This window comes from Leptopilina heterotoma, unplaced genomic scaffold (assembly GCF_015476425.1).
Source record: "Leptopilina heterotoma isolate Lh14 unplaced genomic scaffold, ASM1547642v1 Lhet_111, whole genome shotgun sequence".
Classification (NCBI taxonomy): Eukaryota; Metazoa; Arthropoda; class Insecta; order Hymenoptera; family Figitidae; genus Leptopilina; species Leptopilina heterotoma.
Genome location: NW_025110830.1, coordinates 611,176 through 628,301, shown reverse-complemented (window position 1 = coordinate 628,301; position 17,126 = coordinate 611,176). Strand labels below are relative to the sequence as shown.

The following is a 17,126-nucleotide window of genomic DNA, read 5'->3' as shown; positions in this document are numbered from 1 at the left end:
ATTAAATGTGTTTCACCTAATTTCTATAAATAAATATGAAAATGATGATAAAAATCGTTTCTTATAATAAATGTGAGGGAACATAAATTAAAAATACGAAACAATATTTTCGATCAGTTTCCATTTTTTTCGAAAGAAGTTAGTCTACAAAGTAGAGAAAATTATTTTTTAATTATATCATAATACACTTAAAATGATAAAACAATTATATTCTAATTTTGCTTGTGGGTAAATAATTTCAAAAATTAGTTTTTTATAGATATATTTATTTTAAAAATATTAAGATAATGATTATTGACGTTAAATGATCTAAAAGTTTTGAAACAAGAAAAAAAAATTTTTATCAATGTACGTTTATCCATTTTTTTAAAGCAGATTTTCTTTAGATAAAATTTTTTAAAAAAAATTTCTTATATTTTGCAAACTTTACAATTTCTATATTAAATATTTTAATTTTAACAGTTTATCTCACATTCCTTACGTAATAATTTACGCAAATCGGAGTGCAGGATAATTTTTATTGTTCATATAATGTGTACGTACATAAATTTTTGTAAAAGTTATTTTGACTTGCTAATTATGAGTTCAATGTGAAACATTGTATTAAATAATTGTTAATACTTATTAAGTATTAAATGTTATACAAAAATTGTTTTACATTTTACAGAATTACTTTTTTTTAAATGAATTTATTAAATGTATATTTAATATTAAATATTTATTTATTAAATACTTTGTAGAGTAATTAAAAATTAATTTTCCTTAATTGTCACTTTGGAAGTAACATTTATTTTCGATTTTTACGCGTCAAAAAAAGTTTCTTAATTTAAGAAATTTTTTGTATTGATAAGTTTTCAATGTTTAAGATTAATTCATTTTTTTTTCTTTTTTGATACTGTTAATTAGTCTAGACGTATATTTATCAATTATAATTATAATCTTCCATTGCTTTGTTCTTTGCGGGAGTTAAATTTTCCCTGTGTATAAAATCATTCACATTCAGTGCAGAATTCAGTTTTGACACTGAATTGTATATTAGTTTAGTTTACATAAATTAGAATTGTTTTGCATATCTTAATGAAAAATATGTTAAAAATGATAGATGTGTATACGTATTTCGTGATATATATCGTTTTTTTTCGAATGATTGTTTTATTTCTTTTTTCCTTTTCTTTTTTTCTCATTCGCCTCTTCTAATTTTTCAAGTTCAAGTTCGATCATACGTTGTCTTTTTTTGCACGTTGGCGTTTTTGAAAACCAAGCTGCAATCGTAAATAATTCGGAATTAATATTCATTTTTACATTTAAGTAAATATTTTTGAAGTGATCAATAATATATATTCTTGGATTTATATTTTTTCATTTATTTTTAAATTTATTACTTATTCTTATCTATTTTTGTAGAATTGTCGACTAATTTTATCTTTTATTCGTATTCTGAATGAAATTTTTATTTTATACTTTATGAAGATTTTCTGATTAAGAAACTGTCCAATAAAATGAACGATTTGCGACTACATACTTTGTTTAAAAAATTCTAAATTTTGTAATTAACGAAATAGTTTTGTTTTTTGTGGCATTAAACAAAATTTATATTATCATAAATTACTCCAAAAAAAAAATAAAAGTCAAAGATATAAATTAAATATTTTGAAACTTTGTGCATTATTTTTTAATACACGTGAGCGAATATTTTTATAATAAAATTTGAATTTCAAAAAGAGATAAATAATTTCAAGCATTTGAAAGTTTAGAATTCAATAGAGTCGTTTGTAAATTTGATTAATACTTAGAAAAGCTTCTTCTTCCTCTCGATATACTGGATCTCTTGAACTAAGGGCATTTACCAGTTCACCATGAGTCAAGGGATGAACTCTCAGTTGTACCATTCGCTTTGTGGTCATTACCTGTAATCAATAGAAAATTATTTAGATCAATTATTATTGAACGAAATGTTTTTAATTTAATATTTACAAAATTGACACAAAAGAATATAATTACTTATATTTGATTTCTTAAATTTACTAAATTGAATATTTTAATATTTAAATATTATAAAAATATAGAAATATTATAGAAATATTACAGAAAATTAAATATTAACTATTTTTGAATCATTATTAAATTATGACAATTATTTTTTGATAATTTATTCTGAAAAATAAAAAAAATATTCTGCAAAAAATTGAATAAAATTAAATAATTATTAATTGATTAAGTAATTAATTAATTACCTCTTTTATTGATGAAAGCACAGTTCCAATTGTAAAACCATCGCATACTTTTGCCATTCCTGAAGTATCAAATTGCCTGCTAATCCCAGCGTACTGAAATTATTATTTTGATTATTAAATAACGAACAAATTATTAAAAAATCAAAATTATTTCTTATTTTTATTGTCATTAAAGATTAGAGATAAAAAATGAAAAAAAAAATTTTTGAAAGTAAATTTGAAGTCCACCTTGTAAAGAAGTTCCTTCCAAATTAATGACATAGAGCCATAATCAGGTCTAGGGATAAAAATAACTTTATCGTACGTTTGGTACAAGAGTTTTTGATCTCCTTCCCATGGTGAACTGGAAGTACCAATTAAAATTACCCGATCCTCATTGGTTATATTTTTCACTAATTTCGATAAATCTTTTTTCAATCTTTTTGGATCGGTTTTATCTGATTTTGGCACTTTCTTCACAAAAGGCTTCTCTGCACCATCCATGAAAATGACAGAAGGTTGAAGTAGTTTCGAAACCTGTATAAAATTAAAATACGTTAGAAAATGGTATTTAATTCTCGATTAAATTAATTGTAGTTGATGTTAGTAATTATTTCTGCCAGATGAATAATTTATTCTGTTATATATGCATTTAATTAATTTATATTGTGATGGACAATTTTGTATGTACGTCATGATGGATAATTTATATTATAAAGGATATAATTAAAATTAAAATGGATAATTAAATTCTATTATGAATTGAATATTTAAATAATTTTTTACTGTTTAATTTTTACTAGGAAATAATAATATTAATATTATAATAATAATTAAAATATTAATTAGCAAATGTTACGCAGTTGCGCGCTAAACGCATTCAGTCTATGCAAATTACAGAATTTTTTATTTTTATGTGTAAACTTCAATATTTGAATAATTTTATATTCAAAATAAAAAAAATGTTACTTAATAACTACACAATTAAAAATTATTATTATTTATTATTTTCTAAAATTTTAATAAAATTCTTCGAAACAATTCAATTACATATTTTCAAAAAGTTTAATGAAATTTTTTGAAAGATTAAAAATTGATTTTAAAATGTTTTGGTAAAATGTTTTATAAGAATTCAATTGCTTTTATAAATCATAAATTCTGATAAAATTGTTTACTGAAATACAACGATTTTTGATGCGAGTAGTTATTTTTATTTAGAAATACTTTTTTGATTTTTTGGTTAATAAATTGAAAATATTTTGAGAAAAAATTGATATTGAAAACTTTCCTTGGAGAGCAAGTGAAGTAACATAATTAGGCCAGTTTTTCCTGGATATTTACCAGCAATATTAGCTGGTGTTATATCGAACAAAGTAGCTCCCAATTCAGTGCAAATTGCATTAACTATCATTTTTTTCCCACTTCCGTGTGGTCCTGCTATTAGGACAGATCTCACTAATGGCGTATGTTCCCTTACAATTTCATTTCCAAGTGGTAGAATGCAATATTCTATTAGCAATTGTCTTATATCTCCTGAAATTAATTATTTAAATAATATAAAATTACTTATTAATAATTATTATTGCATAATTAATATTAAACTAATTATTATTATTATTATTACTAGCAAATGATACGCGAGAGACGATTTTTAATAAAAATTCAATTATTTTCAACAACTCTGATAAAAAATTCTTCGAAACAATTTATGTAGTTATTTTTATAAATTGTAAAACTCATCACAGGATTTCAATTATTTTTAATACAATAATTTTAATCAAATTTCTAGAAAAACATTCAATTACATTCAAGATAATTTTAATAAAATTCTCTATCAGGCTCAATTATTTTTAAAAATTGTAATAAAAAATTTATATACAATTCAATTGTTCTTAAAAGTTTTTAATAACATTCTTTGTCAATTTCAATAATTATTTTCAAAATTTTCAATTAAAATTACTTTAAAAAAATTCATTATTTATACGAAATTTGATTAATATTCTTCAAAAAAAAAAATGTAATTATTTACAAAAACTCTAATAAAATTGTTTTAAAGAATTTAATTTTCTATGAATAATTTTAATATATTTTAATATTTTAATTTAATTTTCATTTTTTTTATAAATACTTTACAAGAATTCAATGATTTTCAGTACATCGACAATTTAATTATTTCTGAAAATAATTGAATTCTTGAATAGAATTTTATTAAAACTCTTTTAAATAATTGAATCCCTGTGAAAAAATTTATTATTTCTACAAATAATTTCATTTTTGGAAAATTTTAAAAAATAGGTGAATTTTTGAGAAGAATTTGATTAAAATTGTATTTAAAATAATTGAATTCCTGTGAAAAATTTACTATTTCTTGATATTATTGAATTCTTTCGAAAAATTAAAAAAAATGTTTAAAAATAATTTAATTTTCCCTGGAATTCAATTAAAATTGTATTTAAAATAATTGAATTTTATTAAAAGTTTTTTAAATAATTAAACTCCTATGAAAAATTCAATTTCTGAATTCTAATTTTCTTTTTGAAAATAATAAAAAAAAATTCAATTATTTTTTAAAATAATTGAATTTTCTGGGAGAATTTTTCCAAAATTTTTTTAAATAATAAAAATAATTGAATTTTTTATGAAGATCTTTATTACTTATAAATTTACTTTTTGGAAAATTTTATTAGTTATTGAAAATAATTGAATTCTTGATAAAATTCAATTACTTTCAAAATTTTCAGTAAAAATTATTAAAAACTACTCCACTATTTTCAAAAATATTGAAGTAAATTCTTGAAAACAATTCAATTATTTTTAAGAATTTCAATAAAAATCTTGCCAAGAGTTAAATTATTTTTAATACAATTTTATTTAATTATACATTTTTTTTATAAATACTATACAAGATGTTTCGCTATGTAGAATTTTAATTAAATTCCTCAAAAGAATTTAAATTTTTTTCGTAACAATTGAATTTGTATTTCTACAGTTTATTATTTTTTATTTTAATATTTTCACAAGTAATGAAGTGCTTTACGGGAATTCAATTTTTTCAATATAATTTTAATAAAATTCCTCGAAAGAATTCAATTAGGTATATATTAAAAAATTAAAAAAGAAGAATTTTCTTGAAGGAATTTATAATTATTTTCAAAAGTTTTTGATCAATAATATATAATAATATTAATAATAATAATTTATATGAATGAATGATAAAATTACAAACCAAAAAACATGTATTTAATTCAAATAATAGATTAGTTGACTATAATATCAAATAAATATTTATTTGTGACAAATATATTTTTTTGAGTTAATATCAATCAAAGTAGATAATTATTTGATAATAGTTATGTAATCGATTCTTTGATACTAAGTCTAGTAATCGATTATATGATAATTTGATAATATTTCTATTGATGTTAAATTTTATCTTTTCAAAATTGACAAGCATTGTATAGTGGGTATAAAAAAATTTGCCTAAAATATTATATACTTACCTAAAGTTGGCAAAGGATCCTTCTCCTTATCTCGAAGTTCATAATTAGAAAAAGATTTTTCCCCCTTGAAATTATCGAGTTTCACTTCTGGATAAAACTTAATGATACCATTAACTAATAATTCTTCAAAAAGCGATTCCAACGTTCTATCGGGAGTGAGATCTTTTTCTTTCTTCTTTTTATTTTTCTTTCCACTTCGTCGAACTCGTTTTTGGGTCTTTTTTGATCGTCTTCCCTTAAAACCTCTGTCTCTGTCCAATGCTGCCTGCAATGCTTCTATATCGCCTGTGAAAAAATTAATTTTTAATTAATTTTATTTTATATTTTGATAAATATATTTTTTTTATTTTATATTTATATTGACATCAAATCGTAAAAAAATTTTTTTTTTTTTTAAAGAAACTATGAAATTTTGTTTTTTGAACGTTCCGAATTTTAGGAACATTTTGTATTTATTTATGTTTATAAATTTGTTTTTATTTATAAATATTGTTCTATTTTTGTTAAATAGTAATTTAATTAATTAATTAATTAACACTTATAATTCGACCTCTGAGAGTATGGTCAACGACGAGTCTCACTTCATCTTCGACCTCCCTCGTTTTTTCCGCCTGGATCATATCAATATAAGGCCCCTGTGCCTGATTCATTGACTCGTCTTTATCTTTCCACGTTTCCAAATAAATCTCATTCGCCTGAACAAGTTGAGGGAGAAAATTCGATGGGAAATGTCTTATTCCCGATTCTGATTCGTCCTCAGAACGATCAGGTTCGTTTTCCTTTTTCGTCTTCGATTTCTTTGATCTTTTCGATTCTTTTGAAGAGCCCGCTGTTGATTTACTGATTGTGCTCTCTGTTCCCTGAAATTTCATTTTCCCTTCCATTATTTTTATTTAATTGACATCCTCATTTATTTTATTTAATTTGAATGTTTACTTAAATTTAGGGTTGACACAAAAATTAAAATTTTTTTCCCTGACTTTTCCTTGATTTCGAGAGAAAATTTTGAATTTTTCCCTGACTCTAAAAAATATTCTGATTCACTCTAAAAAAAATGATTATATTAAAAAATGTTCTATTGGATTAATTTACGAATTTCTTTAAATGTAAAATTATTCGAAAACATCAATAACTTTATTTTTAAATAAATATTTAATTATTATTATTTTTTCATATGAATTAAGATTTTTAAAATTTTTAAAATCAACAACTTAGAAGAATATTATTATTAAACATGAAGATATCGATCACTCCGAGTCTTCGACTCGGAGCAATCGAATTCTTCGTGTTTTATAATAATTAAAGATGACGGAGTGATAAAATTATTATTTTTTATTATAAGAATATTGTTACTTTAATTTCTTCAAAATTATTTTTATCATTTAAAATTGAATTATTATTTTCTACAATTTTCAATTAGAAATTTTCTTTAAATCAATAATTTTTAATAATTTAAGAAAAAGTTCTTTGAGAATTTTCAAATCCATTTGTTTATAATTCAATTTTACGAAATATCGGTTATTCGAAAATTCTTCACTAAAAATAAAAACAATAAAATAAAAACTAAACTAATTAGAAAATAAAAACTTCAAATAAATTCAAAAAATAACTTTACAGAAATGTTAGTTAAAAATATGAAAAATTCAAATCAAAGATTTTAATTTAAAACCTTTTCAGAATTCAATATTATTTCTAAAAATTCACCCTGTAATGCTTTAAATATTTAATTATATTGTCTAAAATTTTAATTAAAATTCATTTTTAAATACATTTTTATTATAAAATTCTACGAGAATTTAATTATTTAAATAAAAAAATCAATAAATTATTGAATAATTGCATTTTTCGAGGAATTCGATTAAAATTGTATTAAAAATAATTGAAATTCAGCATTGAGTTTTATTATTTATGAAATAATTGAATTCCTAAAAAAAAATGTTATTAATTTATGAAAACAATTGAATTCTTAAAAAGAATGTTATTATTTTTGAAAATAATTGAAATTTTGCAAAGAATTTTATTAAAATTTTTGAAAATAATTGAATTTTGGATCAGAATTTTTTTATTTATAAAGATAATTGAAATTTTGAAGAGAATTTTTTAAAATATTTTTTGAAAATAATTGAATTTCAGAGGAGAATTTTTTGATTTATAAGGATAATTTAAATTTTGTCAAGAATTTTATTAAAATTTGTTATTTAAGACGAAGTTATTGTTAGAAATTGAAAAAATTAAAGTTTTTGTATTAAAATTTATGGTAATTTCATAGTTTATGAAGCAAACTAAAAAGACAACAAAATTCAGAATTTTCTAATAAATTCTAAAAAATTTTCTTTTTTCTACTATACTTTTAATAAAAATCCCTGACTCCCTGAATTCCCTGACCTGTGTCAATCCTAAAATTAGAAAACAATTTTTATATTGAATAACAAATAATGAAATATCTTCTTTATATTACCTGTCTGCTGAAAATCATTCTGGAACCTCCACTCTCTGCTGACGGTAGTTCGGGAATTTTGCCTGTTTGCTGAAAATACGAATTCACCCAATTTCGAATTTCTTGGCGAATATTCTCCTCCATGAGAGCACTTCTTTCTTTTTGTATCGATTCCTTCCATTCCTTTGTGAGTATTTCAAATTGTTCTTTATATTCGTGTTGTTTTTCATATCTAAGACGAAAATTGTATAATTTTATTTATTGATAATAATTATTTGTGACACACTCTGAAGAAAGGTATAAATATTAGTAAAAAATTATAGATTACGCTGGTCGTTTGCATTCTTACTCCAAACTCTATTCCTGACAAATGTGTTTTTAAGATTTCTCTCAGAACGAACCCCATTTTTAAATAATGATGAACCTGTCGACATTTACCTGTATTGTACAATCTTTTCAGCTTGTCTGGCGTTATCGGTTATTTCTTGACAAGGTTGCACCATTCCTATTGTATAAAATGATACAAATATTAGAGGAGAACTGAAAATTATTTAAAATTAGGTTTTTTCTACTAACTTATTGAAAATTATTGAATTGCGTTTCAAAGAATTTTATCAAAAAATTTGATATAATAGAATTCCTTCCAAGAATTTTATTATTTAGGAAAATAATTCAATTCTTCTCGTGAGGAATTTTGTTAACATTTTTAAAAATTTTAATTGAATTCTTTTTCAAGAATTTCTTTCAAGTTTTTAAAATAATCGTGTTTGTTAATAATTGAAATTAAACATTTAATTATTGAATTTTATTAAAATTTAAGAAAATAATTAAATTCTTTTTAAAAATTTCATAACGAATTAAAAAAAAAGAATTCTTTCGAGAAATTTTTTTTGAAAATAATTGAAATTTTGCAAAGAATTTTTTTTTATTTATAAACAAAATCTAATTGTTTCGAAGGATTTATTAAAACTTTAGAAAATAATTGAATTTTTTCGAAAAATATTATTAAAAATAAAAAAAAAAATTCAATTCTTTCATGAAATTTTATTAAAATTGTATTAAAAATAATTGAATTTTTGCAAAGAATTTTACTATTTAGAATTATAATTGAATTTTTTCCAAGAATTTATTAAAATTTTAAAAAATAATTGAATTCTATTGAAATTTTTTATAACGAATTAAGAAAAAAATTTATACTTCCGTGAAATTGTTTTGAATATAATTGAATTTTAGCAAAGAATTTTACTATTTATAATAATATAATAATTGAATTGTTTCGAAAGATTTGTTAAAACTTTAAAAAATATAATATTAAATTTTTTTCATGAAATTTGATTAAAGTTGTAATTAAAATAATTGAATTTTTGCAAAGAATTTATTAAAATTTTAGATAATAATTGTATTCGTACGTGTGAAATGTTATTAAAATTTTGTTCAATAAAAATAAATTTTTTTTTATTTTATTTTATTATTATTATTTTTGAAATTTTTTTTAAAAATAATTGAATTCTTGCAAAGAATTTTATAAAAATTTTGTTTAAAAAATTGTATTGCTGCAAAAAGTGTTACTGTTTATGAAAATAATTGAATTTTTGTGAAGAATTTCTTAAAATTTTAGAAAATAATTGAATTCCAGTTAAAAACTTTATTGTCTGTGGAAATAATTGAATTCTTGAGAAGAATTTTATAAAATTTTTCTTTAAAAAATTGTATTTCTTCGAAAAATGTTATTATTTATAAAAATAATTGAATTCTTGAGAAGAATTTTATTAAAATTTTTGAAATTAATAAACAAGAATAATTAATTAGTAAATTAGTTAATAATTGAATTTTTTTTAAAGTTTGATTCTGAAATTACTCAAAAAATATTTGAAAATTAAAAATTTTGTAATTTGCATAATAATAATAAATTGAATATCACGTTCCACTAGTTTATTATAAATTTCAAAAATGTTTTGACCGGAGAAGTTTTATAGTTATATCGTTATTGGAGTTTTTAGAAAAAGTGAATTATGTTCTCAGACAAACCTAAAAGCAACATTTCTTCAATTTTGCGTTTTCGAATTTGTCTCCTGGTTGTGTAACCCCTCCAAATTTTTTGAATCCTCAAAGCTGCAGCCACATCACTTTCCTCTTTGGATACACCACTTTCCTGCTTTATTGTAGATCTGTCTTTCATTTCTCGAATTTCTTTCATAAATTGAAATCTCAATCGTCCCTGTCTCGCTCGTTCGTGTGACTAAAAGAATTACAATTATTTAAAAAACACCAAAAGAATTAATTTTGTGTTATCTCGTCGCGAAGAAAGGGAAACTTATTTATAGGTTATGTTTGTTACATTTCGAGTGAAAATGCATAAAGTGGGCTAATTCCGTATTCAAAATAATTGTTCAAATCTTCATTAGATTCAAAATACATTCAATAAAAATTGTCCTTCGTTTTAGAAAATAAAAAAAGAATCCTTTATTAATTAAAAACGATAATAAACATAACCTATAAAATTTTGTTTCTTACCTGAATTAGTCGTATCGCCTCAGCCTCGGTCATTCTCTTTGGATCAATTATTTCATCAAGAGCGCCAATATTTCTCAAGGTATCTTCTATAAATTTTCGTCTCTCCCAAATTTCATTTTCTCTCTCACGTCGAAAATATTTAGGCACTTGAATTTCCACCTCTTGTGTTGTTACTTTGCATTTTATTAAAATATCGTCAAAATAATTGTGCTCCGATAAATCAATTTCCACAAGTTCGTGTTTTAATTCTAAAATTCTTCCCATTGTTAGATCGAGTGATTTTTTAACTAAAATTCTTTTTTGTGGTTGCATGAGTTGATCGTAACAAAGTTCCAATTTGTTGAAGACAACAATGTATCTGACGTATAATTCCGATGCAACATTGTGGGCTTTTTTACGATCTTTCGGTGGTTTCGCACTTTGTGTATTTGTGTCCAATTGTAGAACTTCATCGAGCAGAATTTGTGCTTCCTTCCAAATGTAATCGTAAGTTTCATTGGACATTGAAAAAAATTGATAATTACAATTTTAGAAAAGATTAATTGTAAAAAGAGGAGTGAATTTCGTTTGATTTCGTTACTAGGAGACTGAAAAGACCCTCTTTTAACAATTCCGCTGGTTCGATAATTATTTTTCTACTCATACTATTTTTATTATTTTTAATTATAACGTTAAATAACATTTTATTAATCTTTATGGACTGTCCAGAAGAGATTTAATTTTTTTTTGAGAAAGAAAACGGAAACGCAATCATAACAATGAGTTAGAGAAGGAAGAACTGTTTATATCTGTCCTTTAATGTTTTTGTTTACGTTTGTTTTTGAAATAATTTTGAACGTCCTTGATAAATTTGAATTTAATTATTAATTTTTTTTTACAAAAAAACTATTAAAAACATAGATACGATTGCAAATTGAATTATCTACATGTTAATATCATGTGGCGAGTTTAATTTTTATTTTATCCTAAGCATTAATTTAATTTAAGGATTTTTTTAAAGAAATGTTTTATTGTTTATTTACAATAATTATTTTTGCATGTTTAAATTTTTGCGCCCAAGTTGGCAGCAGTGTTTAAAAAAAACATGCGCAGTAATACTAACCTGAAAAGCATCGTCGGCTTTTGTGTGGATATTGTTCTGAAATAAACTTCAATAAAATCGAAGTTATTGCTGTTTGTGATGAGAAAAAAGTGTCAGTAACAATGTCAGGAGAAATAGGATTGGAAAAATTTGTACATGATATTAGAACGCTTTCGGCAGATGGTGAGAATGACTTTTTATAATGAATTTTAAGATGAAAACATAACCTAAAAAGAGATCAAAATGACTCTAGAAAAAAGAATTAATATTTTCAGGATTATTTGTTATAAATCGTTTAAATAATCGTTTCATTTAAATTCTCGGCTAATTTAGAATAAAATTGTTTGATTGTTTACTTTTTTCTGTTTTTCTTTTCAAATTTTATGTTATTTATGAAATGCATTAAATGGAAAATTTTTGTAGTCTTTATTTATACAATTTATACGATTTATACATTTTGTAGTTTTATAACATTTTACACAAAATGAGCGTAAGTACAATTAGATTTCTTACTTTTTAGAGCGATTGTAAGCATTATTTTTCTAGTTTTTATTATTTCTTGTAGTTTTTAGTTTGTATTAGTTATAATCAGAAAATAAGGTGTTTTTTTCTTTTAGGAAACTATACAGAAATAGCGGGTCGTATCAACAACTTTGTACATTCTCTCCTTGGAAATGGACGACATTTAGATATTGTTTTAGAAACATTTGGACTGCATCAACATTCATTAGGAATTTTAACTGTTATTTTAACAAAGTTAACTATCTTAAGTACAACTGAATCGCCCAGCATAGATGCATTTAAAATTGTATTGACACAACTTCAAGAATTCATCGATGGCTTCAATGAAGAACAAATACGATTTGCAATATCTTCATGTAATTTCTATTTTTATTACTATTTTTCTATTCTATTACTATTTTTCTAGAGTAAAAAAAGAATTCTCTTAAAGGTCTGAACGATTGAATGAACGGAATAATTTTTTGTTTAACTACTTTCAATATTGAAATTTAACATTTACAGGGATCGAACTAAGTCCGTAAATTTCGCAAAGGTCCGTAAAAGTCAGTTTTTTGAAAAAAGGTCCGTAAAGTCTGTAGAATTTTCTAGTAGAATTTTCTAATAAAAATTGATTTAAAAATTAATTCCAGTTAAAATGTTAGATTATAATTGAATATTAAAAGCATTGTAGCATAATTTTTTTTTTAGAAATAATTGAATTTTGAAATGATTTTAAATTAAAATCCTTGATAATCTGAATCTTTTAAATTTTTAACTAAAAATTTTGTGGAATTAATTTTTTTGAATAAGTTCAATTGTGGATTGTTTAAAAATTATTTGAAGTTTTTATTTTCTAATATAATTATATTTAATTGAAGAATTTACGAATAATTGAAATTTCGTAAAATTGAATTATAAAGAAATGAATTTGAAAATTCTCAAAGAACTTTTTCAAAAATTATTAAAAATAATGGATTTGAAAATTGTTAAAGAACTTTTTTGAAAATTATTCAAAATAATCGATTTAAAGAAGCATTTTAGTAAAATGTGTTTTTATTTGCCTCGGATTGGTTATATTTTTGTCAGTACGGTCCGTAAATTTTTATTTTTGGTCCCTAGAATCCGTATTTTTAAATACTTTCACTGGTTGGAACCCTGCATTTATTTCTTTGATTATCTTTAATATAAAAGAGATATTTTGTAATAAAATTTCAAATTAAAAGAAGTAGAAAAAATTTCGTTTATTTGAACGTTCAAAACTTTCGAGACAAACAAGATTTACTTTAAACTGAATTGATAAATGAAATGATTGAGTTTAGTTATGAAAGTAATTACTTTTTTTCTTTTTAGATGACAAGCTTTTTCACATGCTAAAGAGTCTCCTGTTGGATTTTCAAATACCAATGTGTGGAATCGACATCTTCTGTCGAGCAATTCGCAAGATTCAAACGAGTAATAGTCAATTGACATCGATTCATGCGGACCTCTGTCAACTTTGCCTTGTATCAAAATGCTTTAAGCCAGCTCTCGAGTTTCTTGATGTTGACATTACTGCCATGAGTTCACAATCTGAAGAGTATACGAAGCATTTTTTACTTTACTTTTATTATGGTGGTATGATATACACGGCATTAAAAGATTACGACAGAGCTTTATATTTCTTCGAAGTTTGCTTGACAACGCCAGCAATGGCCGTGAGTCATATAATTCTCGAGGCTTACAAAAAGTATGTGCTTGTCTCATTAATTTTGAATGGAAAAGTTGAATTTTTGCCGAGATTCACAAGTTCAGCGGCACGATTTTTGAAACGATTGAGTCAAGCTTATCAGGAATTAATTACTGCCTATGGAACTAATAATTGCGATGAAATTCAAGCAATTATCACTAAATATGAAGAGCCCTTCAATAGAGATCATAATCTTGGATTGGTGAAACAAGTGCTTGGTTCATTGTACAAGAAAAATATTCAGAGGCTCACAAATACTTTTCTTACGCTTAGTTTAAGTGATGTTGCAAGCAGAGTTAAATTAGCTGGACCCGCTGATGCTGAAAAACATATTTTAAATATGGTAATATTTTTTGAATTATTAAATTTTTTATCTACGTAATTCACAAAATTTTTTGCCAACATCAGGGAATCTTGAATTTTTCTTTAATTTTTTTCCAGCTTAAGGACTTTAAAATCACTGTAAATTTTAAAATAATACACTGTCTTTTTTATTTCAGTAAATAATTAAATTTTAGAATAAATTTCAATTAGATATTATAATTAATTTAGAAAATAATTCAGTTTGTAACAGTTGCAATTTCCAGAATTAATTCAATTTCAAAAGGTTTTAAATTCAAAAAAATTTTGAAAAATTCGATTGCTGAAAATAAATTGATAGTATTTACAGATTAATATTAAAAATTATTCAAATTCTAAATAATTTTGTATATAAAATCATGAAAAAATTAGATTTTCGAAAATTTTTGATTCCATTTTTCAAAGATATTTGAATTTTCAAAAATATTTTATTAAAAAATTATGAAAGTAATTGAATTTTATAAAACTGAATTTGTTAAAAAATTCCATTAAAAATTTAAAATAAAATTAAGTTTTTAGAGAATTTTAATTTAATAATTTGGTAAATAAGGGTCAAAACTGCATCTGAAATAGTTCAATTTCGAAACAGTTACAAATTCAATTTTTTATTAGTTTGGTAGTTAATTTTAAAACTATTTACAAAAATTTTAATTTTTTTAAATTGCAATTTCGAAAAGTTTTGTTTAAAATTCTGAAAAATTAGATTCTTAAAATATTTATTTTCTACTGTTCAAAGATAATTGATTTTTTATAAATAAGTAATTGAGAAATTTTTAAATATTTAAAATTCAATTATTTTCGAAATTTTAATAAAATTTTTCTTAAGAATTCGATTATTTTCAAATTTTCTTAAAAATTCAATTATTTTCAAAATTGTAATAAAATTTTCCTTAAAAATTCAATTATTTTCAAAATTTTAATAAAATTTTCCTTAAGAATTCAATTATTTTCGAAATTTTAATAAAATTTTTCCTAAGAATTCAATTATTTTCAAAATTTTAATAAAATTTTTATTAAAAATTCAATTATTTTTAAAATTTTAATAAAATTCTTCTAAGAAATTCAATTAAATTAATTATTAATTCAATTTTTTTAAATGCAATTTTAATAAAATTCGTCAAAGGAATTTAATTATTTTCAAAAATTTTAGTAAAATTTGTCTCAAGAATTAAATTATTTTCATAAGTTACAAAATTCTTTGGAGGAATTTAATTTATTTTTAATATTTTAGTTAATAAAAACTAGGATACAATTTTTTTAACAAAAAAATTAATTTTTGATTATTTTTTTCTTAGATTGAAGACGGAGACATATTTGCAACAATCAACCAAAAAGACGGAATGGTTATCTTCCACGACGATCCTGAAAAGTACAATTCACCTAGAATGTTAGCAAAATTAGAAAAGGAAATGGCAACATGTGTAGAATTATGTAGAAAAGTTCTTGCTATGGAAGAGGAAGTGATAGTGACACCTCAATATGTTCGAAAAGCATGCGGACAAAATGATCAGGATGATCAGGCTGCTTGTGCTCCACCTATTAATGTCACAAAAGCACCAAGTCAACATAAACATAACACTTACTCTATGTAATTGCATAGATTTGGTCCTATTTACAAAGTCAAGAAAATCGTGATGTCAAAAACATGCTTTAGCAAAAAAAAAAAAAGAAAGCCTGTTTTAAATGGCTTTTTATATTAAAATCGTAATTTAAAATTCAATATTTTATTAACCGTATAAATTTTCCAAGATTTTAAGAAACATTAAATGAATTTATTGCTTTTTAATCTACTGCATTTTTTTTCTCGTTCATTAAATAACATTTAAAATTTTGCTAACATTCAGATATAAATATGTTTTGTAAATATTTTTCAATTTCTTTAATATTTACAGTTTAATAAAAAAAAATATTCACAAGTTCTAAAAAAAAAATTAACAGTACTGAACAAAGCCTTTAACGTTAGAATTGTAATACTTAGTTTTAAGAAGAATGTTTTATTTGTAATTTCTTACAATACAATTTCAAAATCGTAAACAATGGCTCAATTTATCAAGTAAAAAAAAAAGGAAAGAAAAAGGAAACAAAAATAAACAAGTTTGTTTTTGCTTTTATTTAAAGAAAATCTACAATTTAAAACGATTTTTGTAATAATACTTAAATAAAAATTGTGAAAGCATAAGAGTTGATTTTAATTCTTTAAATTTATTTTTATATCATTGAGAACTGTTTTATACACTTCTTCCTGACTGTTCGATGCATCGCAAAATTGAATAGACGCCAATTCCTTATTATTCATTATCGCTGTCTTATGATTCACATATTCCGGCCAAACAACCTTATCGAAATAACCTGGTCCATCTGGTGGATCATAGACTCGTAATTCACGACGTCTAAAGCATTCTTCTTTCTCCAATGTGAGAAAGTACTTAAGACTACACAAGTCCGATATTGGCTTGTAATCAAATATCAAAAATCCTTCAATAATGAAAATATTTTTTTCCGTTTCAGACGCGCCAACAACACTTTTCAAAGGCTTTTCATCGAGAATTCGACGAATGTCAGAATACATTTTCTTCATATCCAAACTGGGAAGAATGTCAAAGTTTATGTGATTCAATTCCTTAACCCAAACATGTCGTGGATTGTCAATTGGCAGAAAGTAAGTGTCCTGTTCAAATAGTATCGAATTTTTAAAATCTTGATGAAGTTTTCTGGCCAACGTTGTTTTTCCGCTACACGTGACACCCGATATTCCAATCACTAACCATTCCATTTTGTCTATTCGAGATGAGAG

At 22.9% G+C, this 17,126-nt stretch overlaps 3 protein-coding genes across 3 annotated transcripts; 1 reads left to right on the top strand and 2 right to left on the bottom strand.

The window, feature by feature from the left end:
- Window positions 1–756: 756 nt before the first annotated feature.
- LOC122504486 (dynein regulatory complex protein 11) lies at window positions 757–11,488 on the bottom strand. The gene is made up of 11 exons (XM_043615624.1): window positions 10,665–11,488; window positions 10,179–10,389; window positions 8,589–8,655; window positions 8,172–8,382; window positions 6,264–6,573; window positions 5,714–5,998; window positions 3,502–3,746; window positions 2,463–2,750; window positions 2,235–2,327; window positions 1,790–1,907; window positions 757–1,262 (listed from the first exon to the last, which is right to left on the bottom strand). The coding sequence occupies exons 1-11, from the start codon at window positions 11,166–11,168 to the stop codon at window positions 1,153–1,155; spliced, it is 2,442 nt and encodes an 813-aa protein (XP_043471559.1). The 5' UTR covers window positions 11,169–11,488; the 3' UTR covers window positions 757–1,152.
- A 258-nt stretch (window positions 11,489–11,746) lies between these two features.
- LOC122504650 (COP9 signalosome complex subunit 3) lies at window positions 11,747–16,004 on the top strand. Its single transcript, XM_043615846.1, has 4 exons — window positions 11,747–11,928; window positions 12,363–12,623; window positions 13,597–14,315; window positions 15,628–16,004. Exons 1-4 carry the CDS (start codon window positions 11,868–11,870, stop codon window positions 15,922–15,924), a joined length of 1,338 nt encoding a protein of 445 aa, XP_043471781.1. The 5' UTR covers window positions 11,747–11,867; the 3' UTR covers window positions 15,925–16,004.
- A 423-nt stretch (window positions 16,005–16,427) lies between these two features.
- LOC122504627 (nicotinamide riboside kinase 1) lies at window positions 16,428–17,105 on the bottom strand. Its single transcript, XM_043615813.1, has one exon. The coding sequence runs from the start codon at window positions 17,103–17,105 to the stop codon at window positions 16,521–16,523; it is 585 nt and encodes a 194-aa protein (XP_043471748.1). The 3' UTR covers window positions 16,428–16,520.
- Window positions 17,106–17,126: the final 21 nt, after the last annotated feature.

Coding starts and splice junctions, on each gene's coding strand:
- LOC122504486 (XM_043615624.1), bottom strand. CDS start 11,168: ATGTCCAATGAAACTTACGATTACATTTGGAAGGAAGCACAAATTCTG. Junction 10,390..10,664: donor AGGCGATACGACTAATTCAG/GTAAGAAACAAA, acceptor TAATTCTTTTAG/TCACACGAACGAGCGAGACA. Junction 5,999..6,263: donor CGTTGACCATACTCTCAGAG/GTCGAATTATAA, acceptor ATTTTTTCACAG/GCGATATAGAAGCATTGCAG.
- LOC122504650 (XM_043615846.1), top strand. CDS start 11,868: ATGTCAGGAGAAATAGGATTGGAAAAATTTGTACATGATATTAGAACG. Junction 11,929..12,362: donor TAGAACGCTTTCGGCAGATG/GTGAGAATGACT, acceptor TTTTTCTTTTAG/GAAACTATACAGAAATAGCG. Junction 12,624..13,596: donor ACGATTTGCAATATCTTCAT/GTAATTTCTATT, acceptor TTTTCTTTTTAG/ATGACAAGCTTTTTCACATG.
- LOC122504627 (XM_043615813.1), bottom strand. CDS start 17,105: ATGGAATGGTTAGTGATTGGAATATCGGGTGTCACGTGTAGCGGAAAA.